The sequence below is a fragment of the Ursus arctos genome, unplaced genomic scaffold (genome assembly GCF_023065955.2).
Source record: "Ursus arctos isolate Adak ecotype North America unplaced genomic scaffold, UrsArc2.0 scaffold_21, whole genome shotgun sequence".
NCBI classification, from domain to species: Eukaryota; Metazoa; Chordata; class Mammalia; order Carnivora; family Ursidae; genus Ursus; species Ursus arctos.
This window is the reverse complement of record NW_026622886.1, coordinates 43,900,109-43,922,421: the sequence shown is the minus strand read 5'-3', so window position 1 is coordinate 43,922,421 and position 22,313 is coordinate 43,900,109. Positions and strand designations below refer to the sequence as shown.

Here is a 22,313-nt window from a genome sequence, read left to right as displayed (position 1 = left end):
CATATTCACTTCTAGACATTTGCAAAAACTCCTCTTAACCTCTTAAGCACATGGGGCTTCAGGTGCTGCTCACTATACACCCTGTTGATCCTATGAGCCCACCTGCTGGTTGAGTGTGAGAATTGGGCTATGGAAGGCTGTCACCTTTGCTCCCCTACCTCTCTTGATAGCTTAAGAATATGGTAATATTTAACGAATCTAGTCAGGCTTCCTCATATTCTTGGGATTTTGTTTCTGACCTGGCCTTTCTGAACATTGATAAACTGAAAAAGTAATTATTCCTAGACAGTTTGCAGCATAATGAAGGGCTTTACCTAATTTCCAAGTGTGATGTACATTGAAGAAGGAGTTAAAATGTCTGGAGAGCACTCCTGGGACTCTTCTTCCCTGTGTTCCATTCAGCACAGTGGGAGAAGCTGAGTCAGATACTTCTGGCCCTCTGTGCTTGAAAGGAAGAGGACAGAAGAGGCCCCCTCTCTCCACGACAGAGCAAGATGACGCAGGGTCTGAATGGAGTGCATGGGGCGCTGGTTACGTGTGTGTTAGAGAGCCTGGCTCAGCCACCAAAGCAAACAAACAGGAGATGGACAGTCAGAGCAGAGTAAGGGATGCATCCTAATGCTCTGCAAATATTTAAGTGATGAGATAGTTTGTTATAAAGAAATAATCATTCATATGAGCCTGTGTCTACCCCCTCCCTGAGAAAACATTGAAACCGAACTCATTTTTCACTTGTGACCCCATTAATAGTTACTTTTTCATAAACTAAAACCCCATTAATATCTGAGGGATACTGAACAGATGTGACATTACTTGCATTGACGAATTATGTTGTAACTAAAATATGATATTTAATTTCTCATATTGGGATTTATCGAGAGGCCTGATTTTTATGACTCATTGTGTCTTCCGTGTGACTCATAAGCCAGCCGAGTTTGTAACACTTGGCCAGATAGCTCACAATTCCAGTTTTAAACAAACTAGCAAACAAATGTCATATACAATGTACAAAAAAGGGGTCGTCTGAATGAATAGTGTGTATTGTTTTTGAGCACATAAGTAGAAGTAAATAAATGGGAAAGGGGAAGGGCCCTTTTCCCCCATGGGTGGGGGTGGAGAGGGCACATAGGAGTTCTGTTTTGTGATTTTGATGTGACCTATGGGTGTTTCATTTATTGTTTGATTTCTGCCATGCTCAGTAATTATATTCCCTTCCCTTAGGCCTCCAAATGTTCCCCCTAAGCCCCAGAAACACAGGAAGTCCAGACCCCGCTCACAGTATAATGCTAAGTTGTTTAATGGGGATTTGGAAACATTCGTCAAGGTACTGGCACCAGCCATCTGGGTGGCTGATCTCCACGCTTCTTACTATAATGGTCTCAGCCTCTCATCAAAGGAGGCAGGTCATTATGTCCAAGTCTGTCCTGGGGCTCTTTGCTTTCCCAGAAAATCAATATAATATTTCCTGAAGTCAGAGAGGAAAGAATATTTGGTTTGAGTGCCTTCAGAAGAGGAAATAAATGTGGGTATTATGCTGGCAAAAGAGAAAGTCCTCTTGCTTTCTTAAAAAAAAAAAAAAGCCATGATTTGTGCAAAAAGGAAAAGAGCTACCTGATAAAATATTGTGTTTTTACTCGTGCAAATTAGATGGCCCAAAATATATTTGTAAAGTACATTGTTAGGGTAGCTCTGAAACACAGCAAGTTTGGATTTCCCGTGACTTGAGGAATTCATTATATTGGATGAATTGTAAGCCCCTGCGGTCTGTATCTTGTATCTCTGCTGTGTTTACTCTGTCTTCTTTTTCATCCTGTATTTCTGATAATGCTTCTAGCCGAGGACGAAGGAACTCACACGCGAGACATCAGGTATAGTGCTGCAGGGAGGCGAGGGCACAGCCTCTTTTGCTCTTGGTATCATTTTCAAATCATAATCATGCTTGGCTTTAATTAGATTTTTAAGGTCTTTGAAAGAAAAATGTTTGCAGATGAAAATTAGGTTTAAAAAGAGGCTTTACTATTTATAGATTTCTACCTATTTCCTATAGAAAGGAATTATAGAACTCAAACACTGATTTAAGAGGAATTGTCTTCTCTAGTAAAAGTAGATAAATCCTCAGTTTTTACATTACGTATTTGGCAGTTTACCGAATTTGAGTCAAGGGCTTTGGTTAAGGCAAGTCAGTGTTAAATACCAAATGCACATTAATACTGGATTACGGACCCACAGGTAAATTATACAAAAAAGAGAAGAGCTTTCTCTTTTGTGGCTAGCATCCTATGTCACGGACTCCAGTGTTTCTGAAGACTAAATTTATGTAGGAAACCACATCATTAGTAACCTCCCTTAATAATATGTTACGGATGTCTTAGTTTCTTTAAAGACAGATCTTTTATCAAATATGTGCACTGACGGTTAAAACGTGTGTGTATGCGTGTGGCATGTACACACGGACAGGTAGACGCATACATGCGTACATACATACGTACACAGAGAGATTGAGAACCACTGGCAGCCTTAAAAACAAGCCCTAACCTTGGCATTAAGTGAAAAGCCACCGGACGACCTAAATCGCAGTCACAAACCCACTGCCATAAGCCTCCAAAGAGCCTTATTGGCTCTAATTCAATATAAAATTATTGTCAAATTTGATTAGCTGGCTTCCCAGCCCAGGGCTTACAAGCAGGGGCAAATTAGCTGGAGAGAAGAGAAGATGAAGATAAGATGAAAGCATGAGATGTGCAGCTGATGGTCTGGCAGAGAAAGAGCAGAGAAAAGCTCAAAGAAACAAGCGTATGATTCTGTTATATTTGATAGCACAGTACAAGAATGACTGCCTGAGATGAGAGGACAACTCGTACTATATTTTTAAAAGATTTTTCCTTAAGAACAGTTAACGGAAGCCGACTTTAGATACTAAAGAGGGAGTAAACCAGTTATCCTTGGAAATTCACTTAGGTGAACTCTTCCACGTCCCAGATGGCATATTAAAGAATCTTTGGTCACAGCAGTAAAAGGACAGAGATCTCTGCCCTTCTGAAAGGTGCTCCATCCCCGGAGGTCCCCATAATATCACTGTGAGACAGCAAGAGCAAACTGTTTTTTTCCCATGGGGAAACTGAGGCACAAAGGGATTTGTTTGAATGGTGGGTGGAGCACAGCCCACTGTTTCACGTTTTGTAAACTATCTTCTACCAAAGCATCTGGCATCCATGAAATTAAATTAAAACACACACACACTTATTACTTTTTGACCACAAAATTCATTGTATCTGAATAAAATACTGATGATAAGCAAAAGATTAGCAATTACCTGAGTAAATGTAAAGACGAAAATATTTTTTAAATAATGGAAAACTTAAGACATAGTGCAAACATTTTTCTTTTAATAACATTTTTTTTCTTTCTTTTTGTTTTAATACTCAGTTCAGCAGAGGTGCAAACTAATTTCTCCTTTTATCACTTACATTTAAGTATTTGTTGTTCTTTTAGGTTACAGTGTTAAGTGAATCAGGCATGTAAGGGTTACTTCCCCTAAAACACGCTTGTATCTTAGAGAAAAATCCCCTCACATACTCAGTAATTGTTGATGTAATTATATAGCTATTCTTGAGCCAACTAGTCTACGCTAAAGAGTTTTTATTCTTAAGAAATTAATAAAGTGTACATCCTAAAACAAATTAACTAATTAGAGAAACTTAATACAGTCTCTAGAAGTGATTGAAGCATTAACTGATTTACACACTGATTAGATAGTCTTAAAACCTAAAATAAAACTATTCCTCAAGAAGTGTATTAGCCATTCTAGGAATAGTAAAGAGTTTAAATGGCTCAGCTTCATTATTCCCAGTCCTTCCCCTGTTGCTTAATTGGAAAGGTTAGTGGATTCTGAATTGTTCTCATACATTAAGACAACCGAATTCTTCTTGTGTTTCAGAATAAAATTCCTCATGAATTAGTACCTGATGTCTGCTAATCATTTTGAACCTCCATGTTTCCTGTACAGATCTAATTCCTGAAAGAACAGAGTCTTTAAAAGTACATGAAAAATAGCTCCATAGTCAGTAACCTTCTTTAACTACATGGAGTGCATGGCATTGATACATATTTAACCGTGACCTCAGCCGCTCCTTCATCTCATCTGTCATCCTATATGTGTTTTAAAACATTTCCAGAATTCACATTTGTTCAGTAGAGTGCACTGACTCTATTACATGATATGGGGAAAGAGGCCAAAAAACTGTCCCTTCCTCAGAAAATAAGATCAAACGGGATGTGCATTTGTGCCATTTTTTCATAATCCTTAAAACATGTAAAAATAATGATGAAAAATCTATAAGGATAAGTTCTGATGCAAACCAAATAAATATATAACACATTGTAATCATCTCGAAGGCAGTCCTCCTACCCTGCATCTGGAAGCATGTAAGCTTTTTGATAACTGTTGTCATCCAGATGGTGTACTGTCAGGGTGTCGCAGAGAGGGTCCCGGGATGTCTGAAAGGCTGTGTGTAGTGACCAGTATGGCCAGTCAGTCCTAAGATGCTATGGTTAGAAGACACAGAGTTCTTTTTAGGTCCGTTAGATTAATTACTTGTATAAATAACTCTTAAAAAAGTGAGTGATTCCTGTATTTACTTTGATACATGAGCCTAAATATAAGTAAGGGGATGAATTAGCTTTGACATCTCTAGGCACAACAGAGGAGATTGAAACAGGATTGTGTTAAATGTATTTAATGTGGTTTGCTCCAGAGCTGAAATATACCTTCGGTTACATATAATTTTACTTTTGGCCTTAGTAGAATATTTTAGAGGGGGGAGTATTTGGAAATGATCCTCTAAAAGAGTAAAAAGCACTCTTTAATTAGGGTTAAACTGTGAACTTTATTATTATGTGTGATTTGTGCCTCTCTTCTGTGATTAACTGGTTTCCATCTCTTCACCCAGGACTCAGGACAGATTATCCCTCTCATTGTGGAAAGCTGCATTCGGTTCATCAATCTCTATGGTAAGCCATAAACTATGGAATTCTTATTTTGTTTTGGGGTGGGTTTTTTTTAAGATTTATTTATTTATTTAAGAAATCTCTACACCCAACGTGGGGCTTGAACTCACAACCCTGAGACCAAGAGTCACATGCTCCACCGACTAAGCCAGCCAGGTGCCCCTGAAATTCTTACTTAAAAAAAAAAAAAAATCACTAGGAGTATTTCAGTAAATGTGTCTTTTCATTTAACATTTGATTATTGGGAGAAGGGAGACCTACTAGTTGCGATGGGGTTTTTCATCCTCTTCATCTTCTGTTCTCTTTAGGTCTTCAGCATCAGGGGATTTTCAGAGTCTCTGGTTCCCAGGTGGAAGTCAATGATATTAAAAATTCATTTGAGAGAGGTAATTGCATGTTCTGTACCCATAAGTACACCATGTTAAAAAGCCATCAGCTGCTCCAGAGTGAAGTGGCATACTCGTTCTGTAGATCTTCAAAATCTTTCTCTTTGCATTCACTTCATTTTAGATGTTGAGGTAGGAATGTATTTAGAAAAGGTAAGAAATGAAGCCAGAATCGTAAGTCTTTGTCATCAAGTATAGGAAGGCATGTGGATTTTGTATCCTGGTTTAGGACTGGCATTGATCCTTCTCAGCATGTGTGTCAAAGGTGGCATAAGAACCCATAGAAGGTTCTGGAAGAGTGGCAAAATAACCCTGAGCCTACCTAGCAGGTGTTGGAGGTGACTCATCCCAACTGCATGTTGGGGTCGCTTTCCTTCCTCTTATTACCATTCCCAGACTCCTTCCCTGGTGCCTTACTCTTGTTCATCATTGGGTATCAAATAAATACTACTGAACTGTTACTTCGCACATTATAATTAGCAAAACCATACACTTTAGTGTCAGGCAGACCCAGAATCAAATCACTGTTCCAGTTACTAACCATTTGACTTTGGTCAAGTTACTCATCTCCTATTTTGGCCTCAGTTTCATCATCTGTAGGATTTTAGGTTGGGGTAGTGATTAGGTACGATCAGCGAAAATTCGTAATTCCGTAGGGATGGCTCTTAGTTATTAGTTTGCCTCAATTGTAATGATTTCCATCATGTCTACTCCTGGATACATCTGTACCTTTCTTCCTCTGCTTGGAAATTAAGCCAAACATACAGAATGAGGGGCATCATGGCATGAAGACAGGGCAACCTTCTCTCTCTCTCTCTCTCTCTCTCTCTCTCTCTTTCTCTCTCTCTGTCCCTTTTCCCTTGGCAGGGAGCCCTTGAACATTTGAAACCTTGGTGGAAGAGGTAAACTTGGAGCCACATTGTTTTTCCTGTTCCAAGTTCTCTGACTGATATGATGTGTAAAGCAGAGCAGCCTCCCCTCTCAGCAGCAAAGTGGTCCAAGTCTCTTATAGGAGCCATAGTCAGCATCAGTTGAAATGTATAAAGCATCAGTTTCCTGTGCCAGTCACCACAGGCAAAATGCTTTATTATTTTTCATTAGAAATTCACCTGGTATTTGTTTGTGATCTCTTTGAGTGAGGTTTTCTGTCAGTGAGCAAAAAAAAAAAAAAATATATATATATATATATATATATATTTGTGTGTGTGTGTGTGAATTTTGTGTTCAGTGATTTGTCAGAGAAAACTGAGGAAAAAGGAATCATGGGTTCCTGAAAATAAACTGCCCGAGAGTCAAAAAAAAGTTAAAATATACAATTTTTGTGAACTTTAGAACAGACCTGTGAATAAAAAATGGAGTTTGATTTAACGCTGCATATTATCTTGAATTTCTTAAGGATTTTATCTCAGTTTAATTCTCAGGAGGGTGGAATAGCCATGTCAATTATGTACGTTTTAAAACTGCTTACCATAAAGGATAATATAATTTCATATTTGTGATATATTTTCAAGTTTTTACTTTTTATACAAATCCCTTGGTGTACAATTAAGGGTACATTTTCAGATCCCTCTGTCTGATTTCCAAATCTCCCGCTGCTGAATGTAGCTCTCCCATGTGCCATGAATGCCACTGTGCCACTTTAGAACTATGTATGTAATGGTAGGTATTCACAAGTAGGTGCATCCTATAATACTTCTGATATCATGTCTATATTGTATCTTTTTTCCAGTGGGATACAAAATGCAGAATGTAGTATTTGAATTCATGTCAAGCTAAGATTAGATTTTAACTTTTAAGTCCCACAATATTTTATTTTAAGATTTGGGTAACTGATAAGGGATTATTTGGTAGCATAAGATTTTTAAAAAGCTCTATTTTAGCCAACTATTTTCAGTTAATCATGGGTTGGGATATCTAAACCAATTATTTTAATTCTAGTACTATATAATCTTTCATAAGGTATAATTAAAAGATACATGTAAATATAGAAACGTGTGTGAGTATAGAAACATATTTTTGTTCAGAGAAAAAAAGAGAAGCACTGAGGCATGTAACTAATATTTTTTTTTGTAGGTGAAAACCCTTTGGCTGATGACCAGAGTAACCATGATATTAACTCAGTTGCTGGCGTTCTGAAGCTCTATTTCCGTGGGCTGGAAAACCCCCTCTTTCCTAAGGAAAGATTTAATGATCTGATTTCTTGTATCAGTAAGTGGATTTTTTTTTAAGTCTTTTCCCACCAGAATTGTTTCACTAACCAATTTCCTGGAAAAGGCAGTGACCCCTCTCCACATATCCTCCCCCTATTACCCCATTGCCACCAAATTTTTGAGACCATTTGTTTTCTTTCTGGATCCAACATGAGTCATCCTCCCAGCTGTGGCCTCGCCCTCAGCTGAATGGGTTTTGCTCCTGAACATCACAGGCTCCATAGAGCCCAAGAGCTTCCCATTTAGTGGATGGAATACAGCAGAAAGGCAGGTGCCAACCAGCTAAGGGGAAGAGGAAGTTGTAAGCATGGAATGTAACTTCTTTTTGGCTTTTGGTTCTTGGTTTTCTCCACCAACCTTAGGAGTGGTGTAATTTTCCCATCTTTGACTGTTACTTCCAGAGCTAAGGTAAAATGAGATCAGTGATCATTAGTACAGTGCAGGGACACCAGGTGGTAATTATCTGTCAGTGGGCATCCCCAGCGAATAGGCAGAGTTGTTCTGGGACTATGTGTGACATATCATGAAACTGATAATCATCAGCAGATAAAGCATTGCTGTTTTATTCAGGGAAGCGTTTGAGACTACAGGAAAGAAGGTGAAATTCATAATACCAGGAATGAGGTTATTAACCACATGGAGTTCATACATCTAAAAATGCATTGCCTTTTTAAGCCCCAGTTCCCAGGCAAGAGTCTAGAGCAGACTCACATCACACAGTGAGGCAAATAAGAATAAGGATCAAGCTTGCCCCTAATGAAGAAACCTTCTCACCCCACTTCCCCAACCAGTTCACCCCCCAACCCAAGTCCTACTGACCTCAAAAAATCTCCCAGATCATGCCTCCTTGCCCATTGTCATCGCCAGCACCTTAGCTTCTCCCCAGGGCTGTTGCTAACAGTCTCTTGGTGGAGTCAGCCCCTAATTCTATGTTTTGCCATCTCTTCCCACCACCCCCATCCTCCACATCATTCCATCCTTCACACTGCAGCTAGATCCGACAGGGCAAATTTGGTTATATCACTCCCACCACCCCCCTTTTAAAACCTACTGCAATATTTCTCACCTGAACACAAACTCCTGGGTATGACCAATTCATAGAATCGAATTCTTCCTCTGTTGGATTGCTTCCTGGTTCTGTGCACACTCGTCTCCTGCCACCCTTCCCCTGTTTACTTCATATATGAACAGTAGCAAACAGCAAGCATGCCAGGGCGATGCCAGGCCATCGCCCACCCCCATGCCTTTGCCCACGCTGTTTGGTCTGCTGTCCCTGATAGCTGTTTGACATCTGCTGTGAAGGCTTTGCTGACCTGGCACTCCTCCCAGCATGCCATCCCTCCTCCTACCACCCCTAGCAGAATTAGTCACTCTCTCCTCTACTAACATTCCACTATGTACGGAGGTCTATAATTTTTCTTAATGCCCCACATTGCAGTTTTTAACCCCTTCTTCCTCTGTTGAAGAGAGAATTCAGGGAAGAAGCTAAGAATGCAGGCTTTGGACTCAAATAGCCTAAGTCCAAATTGCTCACCAGCTATGTGACTTAGGAAAGTTTCTTAACCTCTCTGCATGTGAGTTTCATCAGCTATAAAAAAAGGATTATTACAGACTATATATATCATAGGGCTGTGAGAATTAAATGAGTTAATACCTGTAAAGTGCCAAGAAGAGTGTCTGACAAAGAGTATATTCAATGAAATGCCTACAGGTAACTCCACAGGCCTGTGAGGTCTTAGTAGATTATTCAGTTTTGTAGCCCTAATACTTGGCATACTTAATTCCAAGTACATTAGTAAGTACAGAATTCATAGTTGTTAAAGGTCACCAACATTTCGCCAAAATTCTTTTGTTGGCATTCATGCCTACAAATCCTGGCTCTCGTTGGGTGTGAGTTCCCCAGTCATAATTCCCTCCACCCCCACCCCACACAGCCTGATGTCTTGTGTGGGATTCAGAGGTGTGCTTATGCGTCCATTCCAAGACCCTTACATAGCCTGAGTCATCACAGCAGGCCTGTGACCCAGCTGGAAAGAACTGAAAAGGAGGTGTCATGCTTCTGGAATTCTCCTTTGGGCTTGTCCAGAGATTTTCCTTACATCCTAGCCAGAAAGCTTAAATCTGGAAAAATAATAAGCACTCTACAATGCTTAGTGGTTTTCTTGGTACATACATCATATCAGCATTTATGTTCACGTGTACAAGTAGGATAAAGAGCATTGGACCACCTTGTCAGATAGTATTGTAGAACCACTTCACATTTTCACTGAATGAGAAATATTATTCCATTGTGGTTATTAAAATCTGAACCATAGAGTCAGAAAGATCAAGATCCAAATTGTACTTCACCCCTTAACAGCTTTGTCACCTTGGGCAGAGATTAATACTTAATCTTACTGAATATCTGTTATTTATTTCATATAGCCTATGTGAAGAATGAATGAGATAATTCATACAAAATATTTAGCATCATGCCTGACACATAGTAAACCTCAATAAATGTTGCTAGCTATCATCATTACGGCTGTTACAACTACTCCCGCTATAATGTGAGGTCACATATGCCAGCACCTGGCTTAGCCATGTAGCAGCCTGTCTGTTCTTTGACCTCATTACCTCACATGCATTTAGAAATGAGGCTAGTCTAACCCAGAAGTTGTGATGCTTCCACCATGATTTTTCCCAGCACATGAAATGTTTCGTAACAAAGTCAAGCTGTCTCACAATGGAAGAGTCAGGCTTAGTGAAATATGAAGACCGTAGGGGAAAAAATGGAAGATCTATAGAAAGATCTTTCTTTTCATGCAAACAGTGCCTTACATGAAATGCTACCAGTGCAAATGAAGAAGTTGCAAAGACAACCCCACTGTATTAAAAAAGTGGATTAATGAAAAACAATGGCTTAATAATCCTCGGGTTAATTTTTATGAAAATAGTCTCTATCGGCGATGAATACCCCCCAAGACCTACATCTCAAAGAAGGAAGAGTCCCAGGATTCAAGGCTGCTAAGGATACTAGTCAGTAGAAATTTAACTGTGCTAGTAATTTAAGTAGTATTGTCAATGTTTTTGTTAGTGCTGTAGTTACAAAGTCGATAAGGGTTGAGTTGTCTGTCCCAACTCTACTTTTCCCCCATAAGTCCTGTTATTTTTAGTGCATTTTGCAGGATAGGATGTTTTCAAGAACACATAATGAGTGATGCTGCATATAACAACCCCTTTTCTTCCAACATCTAATCTCTTAAAAAGAAAGGGATTTCTAGCTATTATTGATTTATCTCTAGGCAAGCATCTCCTCATGCCAGTGTGACCGTGATGTACCGTATTTTTTCTGGATTTTCATTAAATTCTTTGAGAATGTTATAATATGTCATTCATCATTACGTCCTCTCATCAATATTACAATTTTTGATAATTTGAAACATTGCCTACCATATACAAAGCTTTCTAAGGACTCAAAGGCTTGATTTTTGCATTCAAAAGGTTTAAAAAAAATAGTAAGAGAACAAAGATATTTACAAATAAATGCAATCGAAGTTAGTATGTAATACAAGCACGAAGATTTAAAAACTCTAGTGGAGAGAGGGGGCTCTCGTGCAGGTTGATTGTTTTTATCTGTGTCATCTTCTCTTAGCATTGCCATCACTGGATTGATTTTTCCCTATTAAGAAAATTTCATGTGATATTTACTTTGTATAGAAAAATCTTCCCTTTCCATCTTTTTTAAGCATTTACATAGGTCTCTACGGCTCCTGGATGACTCAGTGGGTTAAGGTTAAGCTTCCAATTCTTGATTTCAGCTCAAGTCATGATCTTAAGTCTTGGGATCAAGCCCCACCATGGGCTCTGCGAGGAGTCTGCTTCTCTACCTCTCTCTAAAATTAAGAAATCTTTAAAAAAAAAAAAAGAGTTTACATAGGTCTCTGGTTACCTACTACTTTTTGCTTACTTACTTTTGGAGCATTTGGGGAAAGATTTTTTTTTTTTTTAAAGATTTTATTTATTTATTCGACAGAGATAGAGACAGCCAGCGAGAGATGGAACACAAGCAGGGGGAGTGGGAGAGGAAGAAGCAGGCTCATAGTGGAGGAGCCTGATGTGGGGCTCGATCCCACAACGCCAGGATCATGCCCTGAGCTGAAGGCAGACGCTTAACCGCTGTGCCACCAAGGCGCCCCAGATTTTTTTTAAGTGATGAGCTGTTATTGTGCCATTTTCATGTCCCAAAATATTACATTCTTTGGAAGCTTACAAATATATGTACAAAAGAAAATTGGTATTAGCTTGCACGTGCATGCACGCATTCTCAAAAAAAAAAAAAAATTATCTGGATAAACACCTGGTGGACTCCAGTGCAATCTAAATTTGAAGTGACAAACTTGTTAGTGTCTCAGTGTCTCACCCAAGGGTTGTTTTTATTTTTTTAAAACCATCCACTTCGTGCATGGCTTTGTAAATGCTCCAGATTAGGCCCACACATTCTGGGCACCTTCTAGAATGGCTGTAAACCGTGGCTTTGAGATTCCCTAGGCAGAAGTCCAACGACTGGCCCTAGATGAGCTACCCAGGTGATTCGTGGTCTTTCCTGGCTGCCTCAGGGCAGTGAGCCCAGGTGGCACATTTGCGCTTCACGTTACCTTGTGTGTTACTCTCTAGGGGACTGCTTGAGCACCAGGAAACTTTTTAGGAGGGTCTTTCACCTGTCATGATAGCAACGTGTCGTCTTGTAGAATACTTGAAAAATACACAAAAGCACATAGAACAAAATGCTACCCTCCCTAATGCCGCTACTCAAAGACAATCAATGGTGTGGACACATCTTGTTGCATCTCCTTCTGCTCTTTCTGTATTCATGTGCACACACAACTTTTTTTAAAAGCAAAGTGGAACTGTACTGTCCATTCTGTTCATCATCAACCTTTTTGACTCTCTTATTATATATAATTTCAAACATCTGTAAAAAGATACAGAAAATTTTAATGAACCCCAGTATATAACAGTCACCTAACTTTAACAATTTTCATTTCTTGAACAAAATTATCCCACCTCTATCCTTTCCATCATCTTCTTGATGTTGTACCACTTCCTCTATATGTATGACTCTCTGGGAGATGAGGATTCTTTTCTTTTTTGTATGACGTAGCCATAATACCATTAACATACCATAAAAAATAACAGTAATTCCTTAAAATCATCAAATAGCCAGTCAGTACATTTTTAAAATCATTGTTTATTATGCAATTAGTATGTGATCACTGTAGAAAAATTAGAAAATAATATAGTAAAACAAACCAAAGATAATATAAACCTTTTTAGTATGTTCCCAGATTTTTCCTATACACATACCTATGTACTTTTAAGTTTTTTTATACCCATGTACTTTTTTTTTAGTGGGAAAGAGAGGGGAGGAGGGGCTGAGGGAGGAGAGAGAGAATCTTGAGCAGGCTCCACACCCAGCGCAGAGCCCATTGCCAGGCTCAATCTCATAACCCTGAGATCATGACCTGAGTTGAAACCAAGAGTTGGATGCTCAACCACTGAGCCACCCAGGCGCCCCTATACCTGTGTACTTTTTAAAGCAGCTTATTGTGAGGCACCTGGCTGGCTTAGTCAGTTAAGCACCCAACTCTTGGTTTTGGCTCCGGTCATGATCTCATGGGTCATGAGATCGAGCCCCAGTTGGGCTCCACACTCAGCAGGGAGTCTGCTTGAAGATTCTCTCCCTCTGCTCCTCCCCCGACTCATGCTTGTTTTCTCTCTCTCTCTGAAATAAATAAATAAATCTTAAAAATAAAGCAGTTTATTGAGATACAATTCTTGTGCCATACAATCCATTCATTAAGATGTACAACTCAGTGGTTTTTAGTACATTCACAGGATGATGCAGCCATCACCACAATCAATATTGGAACATATTTATGGCTCAAAAAAAAACAAAAACCCGATTAGGAAACATACACTATTTACTCATTCCTTCTCCAGAACTAGGCAACCACTAATCTATTTTCTATGAACGTACCTATTCTGGCCATTTCATATATAAACGGAATCATACAAAATGTGGTCTTTGGTGACTGGCTTCATTTACTTAGCATGTTTTCACGGTTCACCCATGTTGTAGCATGTATCAGCACTTTATTTTATTGCCAAATAATTGTCCCCACTGAATGGATATACCACAACCATATACTTCTTATAAAAGGGGTATCATACCAAGTGACTGCTAATGGATGTGAGATTTCTTTTTGAGGTGATAAAAATGCTCTAAAACGGATTGAGGTAATGATTGATCAACTGTGAATATACTTTAAAGCCAAAAAACTATATACTTTATATGTGTGAATTATATGATATATGAATTATATCTCAACACATCTCATTAGAAATTGTATCATGTCCTATTTGTTCTTTATAAGCCTTTTTTTTTTAAGATTTTATTTATTTATTCGACAGAGATAGAGACAGCCAGCGAGAGAGGGAACACAAGCGGGGGGAGCGGGAGAGGAAGAAGCAGGCTCATAGCGGAAGAGCCTGATGTGGGGCTCGATCCCATAATGCCGGGATCACGCCCTGAGCCGAAGGCAGACGCTTAACCGCTGTGCCACCCAGGCGCCCCCTTTTTTTTTTTTTAAGTAGACTCCATGCCCGGTGTGGAGCCCAGCATGGGGTTTGAATTCACAACCTTGAGATCAAGACCTGAGCTGAGATCAAGAGTCAGACATTTCACCCTCTGAGCCACCCAGGCACCCCTATAAGCCATTTTTTGAATTTAGTGATGTTATTAACAATTCCCTGTATCAGTATTTTTCAAAATACAGACTTTAGTCACCATATAATGGCTTTTATTTCATTTAACAAACCCCATAGTTTTAGAAATTTAGGTTGTTTCCAGTGATTTTGCAGTTAAAATATTATAATGAGCCTTTTAGTACATAAATCTATTTGCCCATTTCTAATTGTTTCATGGAAGGAAAAAAAAAAAAGCTTTCAGATTCTCTTCCTGGTTCTCCAATGTATGTTTTTGTGGCTAAAAATTCTTTCAGCCTTATTGCATACGTGATGGTTTCTGTCTGAATTCTAAATTTCTGTTTGATGCATTATGCTAGGGATTCCTTTTACCCTTAAAAATATGGAACAGACTTAGTATCTGAACCGAATAAGTAAAGCTTCCTAAGCTAAGACTGTTCCTTTACTAACCTCAATAATTCAGCAGGAGGAGAAACATTATTTATGTATTTATTTCTACAGTGTTGCTATTTAACTAGGAAAGAACATAATGGTTTAATTCACAGAACTTAATCTATTAATGATAATTAGAAAGATTTGCAAGCGTTTCATTTCTTACCTAGAAGAGCAGCTGGTAACTCTCCCATCAAGGCTAGGCTAAGAGTCATCTAAATGTGCTAGAACTTCTGTTTTCCTCTTTCCCTTTCATTCACACACATACACTGTCACACACACACGGTTGATTCATACCTTGACATTCATAGAACCTAACAATGAACCTAAAAATGGCATGGGGCTGGTAAACTCACCTTGAATACTGCCCCTTGATCTATGGAGCTCAGAAATACTTGTGTGCCCGCTCTTAAATCAACCATTTCTAAATGTGGCCATTCATTTCCTTCCCTGCTGTCATATTTGAGGATAAATTTGCATCTTATGATTTATTATTTGTTTTCTGACAAATACTTTTGCCAGTACTGCCACAGAAGAACTGATATTTTCAGAGGAATGGCCTTTTGAGTTTTTTGCCATTTTTCTGAAGTAACTTGTGTTTTGTGATGAATTTTTCACACACATTTCCGCGGAGCTGTCAAAGCCCCATGCTGTGAGGTTGGGATGCTGACGTGGGAACTTTCCCGTGCTAGGAAAAGAACATAAGTAAGCATGGGGAGCTTTGAGCACGTGATCAAGTTTGGATGAATGCCACTTTTACCTAATTACATGAGATCCTGAACTGTGGAAACAAAGGGCAGCTTAAAAGAAATTCAAATGAAATACTGGTTTTCCTTACTGACAACTTCTCTGAGGGGAAGAAAAGATCCATCTTTTCATGCAGCATAAAATTGGGAAAGACTGAATTGCCACACTCAGAGCCAACTGCGAATGCACATTAATCAGAGTGTCCAAAGCAACCATAAATTTTGACCTGCTAAGTGGACTCGGGAGAGTAAATGAGTCATTTGTACCGGAGTAAGGCTCCTGTAGGACGTACGCGGCCGGCCTGTTGAGCAACCAGCCAGGTAATATCTGAGTCCTGCTCACAACCATCATGCTCGGAGGCCTCTGGGACAGACAGATTTGCTGCGACTTCAGGAATGCTCGCAATTCCGTTCTGCTTTGATTTATGTTTACTGTAGTTGCAGAGAATGGATGCCTGCCTCCCATAATTTCAGCTAGTCTTTTTGGCATCCCTTTTTTACATTCCAGTTGCCTTCCTCTCCTGAAATCTTTCATTTGCATCTCATGGTGCCCTCCTCCAATATTTTTTTTTCAAATTGTGGCAAAATACACGGAACATAAAACTTACCATCTTATCCATCACTGAGTGTACGAGTCAGTGGCATTAAATACATTCTCATTAAATACATTCTCATTAAATACATTCCCACTGTTGTGCAGCCATCACCACCGTCCACCTCCAGAACTTTTTCATCCTCCCAGACTGAAGCTCTATCCGCAGAAAGCAGTAACTCCCTGAGCCCCTGACAACCACCGTGCTATTTTCTGTCTCTATGAACCTGACTACTCTAGATACCTTGTGTAAGTGGAATCATACAGTATTTGTCTTCTGTGTCTGGCTTATTTCACTTAGGTTGTTTTCAGGATTCATCCAGGTTGTGTGAGAATTTCATTTCTTTTTTAAGGCTGAGGAACGGTTCCTTGTGTATATATACCACATTTGTTTCTCCACTCATCCATCAGTGAACATTTGGGTTATTTCTGCCTCTTGGCTATCGCAGTAATGCTGCTGTGAAATTGGTGTATCAATACCTGTTCTGTGGAAGTATTGAATCGCTGTATTGTACACCTGAAGCTAACACTACACTATATATTAACTAAGTGAAATTTAAAACTTTTTAAAAAAATCAACGAGTTAAAATTAACCACTAAACAAACAAACAAATACCTCTTCCCCCGTTGTTGTTTTTTTTTTAAGATTTTTTAAAATTTATTTATTTGTCAGAAAAAGACACCGCAAGCAGGGGGAGCGGCAGAGGGGGAGGAAGAAGCAGGTTTTCCGGTGAGCAAGGAGCCTGATGTGGGACTTGATCCCAAGGCCCTGGGATCATGACCTGAGCCGAAGGCAGACACTTAACCAACTGAGCCACCTAGGCATCCCCGCCTCCCTGCCCAATTCTTTTTAAATAAAAGTTTGAACTACCTTTAAGAGGTAGAGGAACCCACTTTAGAACTGAGAGGTGGAAACAAGAGGATCTTGAATTAAAATTAAGCCTCTCGGGAGTAATGCCTGTGTCTTCTTCTAGCCTGAAAATGACTTGCCCCCTTTGGGATTTGACAAAGATTAAAGATTAATAATACATTGAGAGTAGTTCCTTTCACATTCTTTCCTTTTCTTTTTTTTCTCTAAGGCCCCAAAACTAGCCTGAAGTTGCTAAAGCCCTCTGCTTGATAGTTGATGTGAACCTTATACGGATCAGCCTGGAGAATCAGTAGACCTAACTTTCTGAAACAGTCCAGATCCTCAGTAAACGATGGCAGAAGTTTTGTTGTTTTGTTTTTAATCATAACCCTTATATGGATCTATATGTGCTAGAAAAGAGTAGAAGGTATTGCCAGTCAGGAGACCATTAATGGGACAGTTCACCATTACAGTTTATAATTTGCATAAACATATTAAACTTTGTAACTGTTTGGTTTGAGGCATGAATGGAAAATCATTTATGCACACAATTTTGTAAGGACCAGAGAATAAATGCTAGTAAATGTCAATATTTACTTTTAAGAATGGGTCATAAGTCATTTCAAGTTTCAGAATGCCTGGTTTAAGAGGAATTGGAATGAGAAACTGAATTAGGAAAGTATTATCATGGTCCAAGTTAGAAATAATAAAGACTTGGGGCGCCTGGGTGGCTCAGTTGGTTGAGTGTCTGCCTTCGGCTCAGGTCATGATCCCAGGGTCCTGGGATCGAGTCCCACTTTGGGCTTCTTGCTCAGCAGGGAGCCTGCTTCTCTCTCTGCCTCTGACTGCTGTTCCCCCTGCTTGTGCGCTTCCCCCCCCCCGTCAAATAAATAAATAAATAAAACTTTAATAAAACATAATAAAGACTTCAATTAGGAAATTAGCAACAAGATATCCAGGGGTAGACAGAATTTATGTCCCACATAAAATTGAAAAATGAAGCGAAAATACTACCTTCCTAGAAGGGATGGTCCTAACTTCAAGACCAGATGCGTTTGCCATTGAAGAGAACAAGTAGAGATCCATGAGGGCTAGCTACATTTATGTGTGGGAGAAGGTCAAAAAACTTGAGAATTAGGAGAATCAATTGGCTATTGTTTCAGAAATGAAGTCCTAAAAAAAAAAAAGGCCTGAGATTTTTCAAGTAGGCTATATGAATATCTCAAGAGCAATTAAGAGCAAACGTAGTAGTATGAAATTAGAGTAAACTTCAAAAATGTTTCTGAAATATTTTTTGAAATATTTTTCCCAGGGTCGCCTGGCTAGCTCAGTTGGTAGAGCATGCATCACTTGATCTTGAGGTCATGAGTTCAAGCCCCATGTTGGGCATGGAGCCTACTTAATTAAAAAAAATAAAAAGTTTAAAAAGAAATATTTTTCTCAAATGTATCTTTATTGAATGTCTTCAAAGTTGTACTTTATTATAAAGTGGGCGCCTAGCGGCTCAGTCGGTGGAACACAAAGCTTTTGAGCTTGGGATTGTGGGTTCGAGCCCCACACTGGGTATAGAGATTACTTAAAATCTTTTCAAAAAAATATTGTACTTGATAAAGTACTTTGAAATCCAGGAAAGACAACCCGACTTAAACAGAAAATAAGTTTTAGTCCCAGCTCCACCCCTCCGCCAACTAACGTAGGGTCGTTACTTACCCAGTTCTCTTTTCCTATTCCATTAAATAGGGGTGACATTACATGCCCTGCCTACTCCACAGTATTGTTATCTGCATTAAATTGGATAGCAAATGTGAAAATGTATTGTAAAATATAGGCTTTATGCAAATAATGGATTATTAGTACTAACTTTTTTGCTGCTGTTCACAGGCACTTTTGTGTTAAGAGGCTTTGGACAATTTGTGTAGCTAGGAAAGAGGTATAAAATAATACTAGGAAGTCCCAGGTACCCCTGTCTTCAGGGAGCTTCCTCTCCCACAGGAAAGAAGAATAAGGAAGTAAATAACTGTAAACACCAGGGTGTAAGTTCTGTGAGGGCAGGAATCAAATCACTAACGTACTTCTAGTGCCTAACTAGTAGGCTCTCTTCAAATATATGTTTAAAAAATTGATAAAATTATATAATACAAAGTAAAAAGTCCTATCAATAAAACACTATGATAGTTTCGAGGAAGGAGAGATTCAAAACCCGGTAGGTTGCCTGAATCATAGTAATACGCAAATAAATATAGGATGCATTAATGAATCACAGGGAGATGTCCCCAAAAACTACTTTAGTTACCATGCAGCTTTTGAAAGGAGTTGAAACCATATCAGATGCAAAATCCAGAAATAGCAAGTGAAGGATGGTTTTCAAATCTAGAAGACACTGAGTCGCTCTAGACCAAGGCAATCAGAGAAAACAGTGGCGGGTCAGAGTAGATAGTCTCAGAAATGGGGGTACACCCAAGCTGATCGCTTATTCACTGTTTTGGATACAACTGCATCTCACCGAGGGGCAAGGGATTGCTTATGGTCAGATATGAAATTTGATACTCAGTGTTCTGTAGGCTCCAGGCCCAGCATGGAGCCCAGTGCAGGGCCTGAACTCATGACCCTGAGATGAGGACCTGAGCTGAGATCAAGTGTCGGACACCTAACCAGTACCCAGTGTTCTGCTTTAAATGTGGCAAGCGAAAGGATCCTGACCATGTTCTCTTCTGTCTGTAGGAATAGATAATCTCTATGAGAGGGCGCTTCACATCCGCAAACTCCTCCTGACCTTGCCTAGGTCCGTCCTTATAGTGATGAGGTACCTCTTTGCCTTCCTCAATCAGTAAGTACCTTACTACTCTGCCGGAATGCCTGTCTTCCATTTCCATTTGCACTGCTCTGAACTCTTTGTTCTTAGATTCTATAAAATGTACATGGGGTCCCATTTATCAGCAGAGTCAAAGAGAAGACGATTGAATATAGATTGAAGATATGCTTTTCTTCAGCAGATTAAGGTCATTGTATAATAGCTGAAAGATGGAGAAACTGTGGCCGTAATGCAAAAGTATACAAATATTACCAGAAAGAACACTTGTCCGTGAAATATGTGTTTTTCCAACTTCCATCCAAAGCTAATGTCATGAACATTTTTGTCAAAATGATGTAAACTACCTGCTCACTGCAGAAAATGCCTGTGATTTTTGGTCCCGCTCACTGCAGAAAATGTCTGTGATTTTTGGAGCCAAAGTCAAGGAGAGAGGGGGAACCATAGATGCGAATTATACACAGATCCAAAAAAGAACTTCTACAAACTCAATATAATGAGACCTTGTCAAGAAGGTATTTATAAAAATCTCAGCAATAACATAACAGAGACCTCAAAAAATCACGGCGTTATTTTCAAAGGAACTTTACTGTTTTCATTTATGCACCTCGATTTTCATTTGTCTTACTTCCTAGGTAAGAAAAATGAGCCCCACTATAAGAACATCTTCCCCAAGTCCTATCTAAGAACCCCCTTTCTCTTCAAGGATGTAGTTAAGTAATTGGAAATAAAAGAATCTGGGAGGAGTAAGCTCAGGGCAGTGCCTTCTCCTTCTGGCATGGGTTCATCCTTCCCAAAATTAGGTGTTTGCTCTTCTCTGTTTCTTTGGAGGTGTAGAGTTCTCACAAGTCATGGGGACTTACTACAGTCCTGCTGACTGTTCCTGAAATCATACCCACCCAGGCTGACCCCAGAAACCAAGTGTCACCCACTGGGGAAATGCTTGCAGGGAACTAAAATATGCACAAATGACAGTAAAAACCCATTTGTACAGAAATCACCACTAGAAATATGCGGTATCTAGAGAGATGGGTATAAACTATGTTTAGATTAAGTAGATGACCAGAAATTCTATCTTTAAATAAGCCTAGTTACCCAGGTGGTTTTAAAAATCTGAACGCTTACTGACCTTGGTGGGTGAGCTCCAGACCTCTGAGCAGGCTGCTGAGCGGCCTGGGCACGGGCACCGGGACACCACAGAGGAGCTGCTGTGGGGCCAGCTCTATCCAGGGGTGTCACCTGAGGAGTTCTGCCCCTTTATGGTGAAGGTGAGGGGGATTCTTAAATCTATTGTGTCTGCAGACATGCATTTCAACCAGCTGGAGGCATTCTTGACTGCTCAAACCAAAAAGCAAGGTGGGATCACAACTGACCAAGCTGCCGTCATTTCCAAATTCTGGAAGAGCCATAAGACAAAAATTCAAGAGATACTCATGAACCAGAGCTTTTGGGACATTGGGCTTCGGGGCCTGAGCTGGAGAGTTGATGGCAAATCCCAGCAAGGCACTCAGCTCAAATATACACCCCTCTTCCGTAATGGGGCTGGAAATGGGGCAAAATGGACAGGAATCTGAATTTCTGTGTTTGGCATTTGACCTGCCTAGCTGAAGATGAGTTATTAAAGCAAAGGTGTTCATGATCCCTCCCCAGTGACCTGGGTTGGTTTTTTGGGTTGTTGTTGTTTTTTAATCTTATTTCCTCATTAGTGTTAAAGCCTCAAATTAAAAAAAAAAAAAAATCCGGAGGCTTGCCGTCTTCACCTTTAATTGCATGTGCTTCCCCTTCCCCAGTCTGGAGTGCCTTGCGTTCCTGCCGGCCTTCTACGTGCTGTCCCCACTGAATTTTCCTGGCACACCTGAGCGATACCCCCTGTGAACCAATAAACCACAAGAGACTAGTAAAGCAGTCTGTGAATCAAGAAAGTTCATAAAACCTGAATCTAACTCACCCTGCATCTCAACAGAATAGCAGATGTGCCATGAGTCAGCCGGCTGGCATTGCTTCCAGCGTTTCTGCCCAAAAATGCCCCCTGGCTCGCTGCACCTGCCTTCATGCAGAAACAAGCCCCAACTTCTCGGGTGGGATGCATGGGACCGGCATTATGAAAAGAGCCTATTCTCCCTTAATTGTAAAATCGAAACTTGGATATAACATTTTTATAACAAGATTTTGCTCTTCAAACCTGCACTAAATTAAGGACCCAGAAAGATTAACTATGACTCTCCCCATCAAGCTTCCATGTGTCTTTCGAAAATTAGACCGTTCTTACTCTGAATCTCACTTCCCCTCTGTGCATCCATTTTCCAGGTGATCTGTAACATGATCATTGCCTTTATTGTGAACTTTTTTAAAGACAGTATGCTTGAGAAATGGCAGACGGGAAAGACATATGTTAGCTGAGGAAATCATGCTTTTGTATTTTCTGCTTTCTAGGCTATCTTATTTCTAAAAAAGGGTAAAGTATCAGGTCATGTGGTATTTCAGTTTCTTTGTGTCTGTCACTGTCTCCCAAATGTGGCTGAGTCTCTTTTTTT

General features: G+C 39.7%; 1 protein-coding gene across 3 annotated transcripts in view; it reads left to right on the top strand.

Moving 5' to 3' along the window:
• SRGAP1 (SLIT-ROBO Rho GTPase activating protein 1) overlaps positions 1 to 22,313 on the top strand; it is a 259,814-nt gene that overhangs the window by 213,346 nt on the left and 24,155 nt on the right. The window contains exons 12-16 of one of the 3 annotated variants that reach the window (XM_026500112.4): positions 1,835 to 1,868; positions 4,950 to 5,010; positions 5,316 to 5,393; positions 7,467 to 7,601; positions 19,692 to 19,797. In XM_026500112.4, the coding sequence (XP_026355897.1) occupies positions 1,835 to 1,868; positions 4,950 to 5,010; positions 5,316 to 5,393; positions 7,467 to 7,601; positions 19,692 to 19,797 (414 nt within the window). Of the gene's footprint in view, positions 1 to 1,221; positions 1,325 to 1,834; positions 1,869 to 4,949; positions 5,011 to 5,315; positions 5,394 to 7,466; positions 7,602 to 19,691; positions 19,798 to 22,313 lie in introns of those variants that run through there. The other 2 variants (XM_026500111.4, XM_026500114.4) reach the window with 2 other exon arrangements.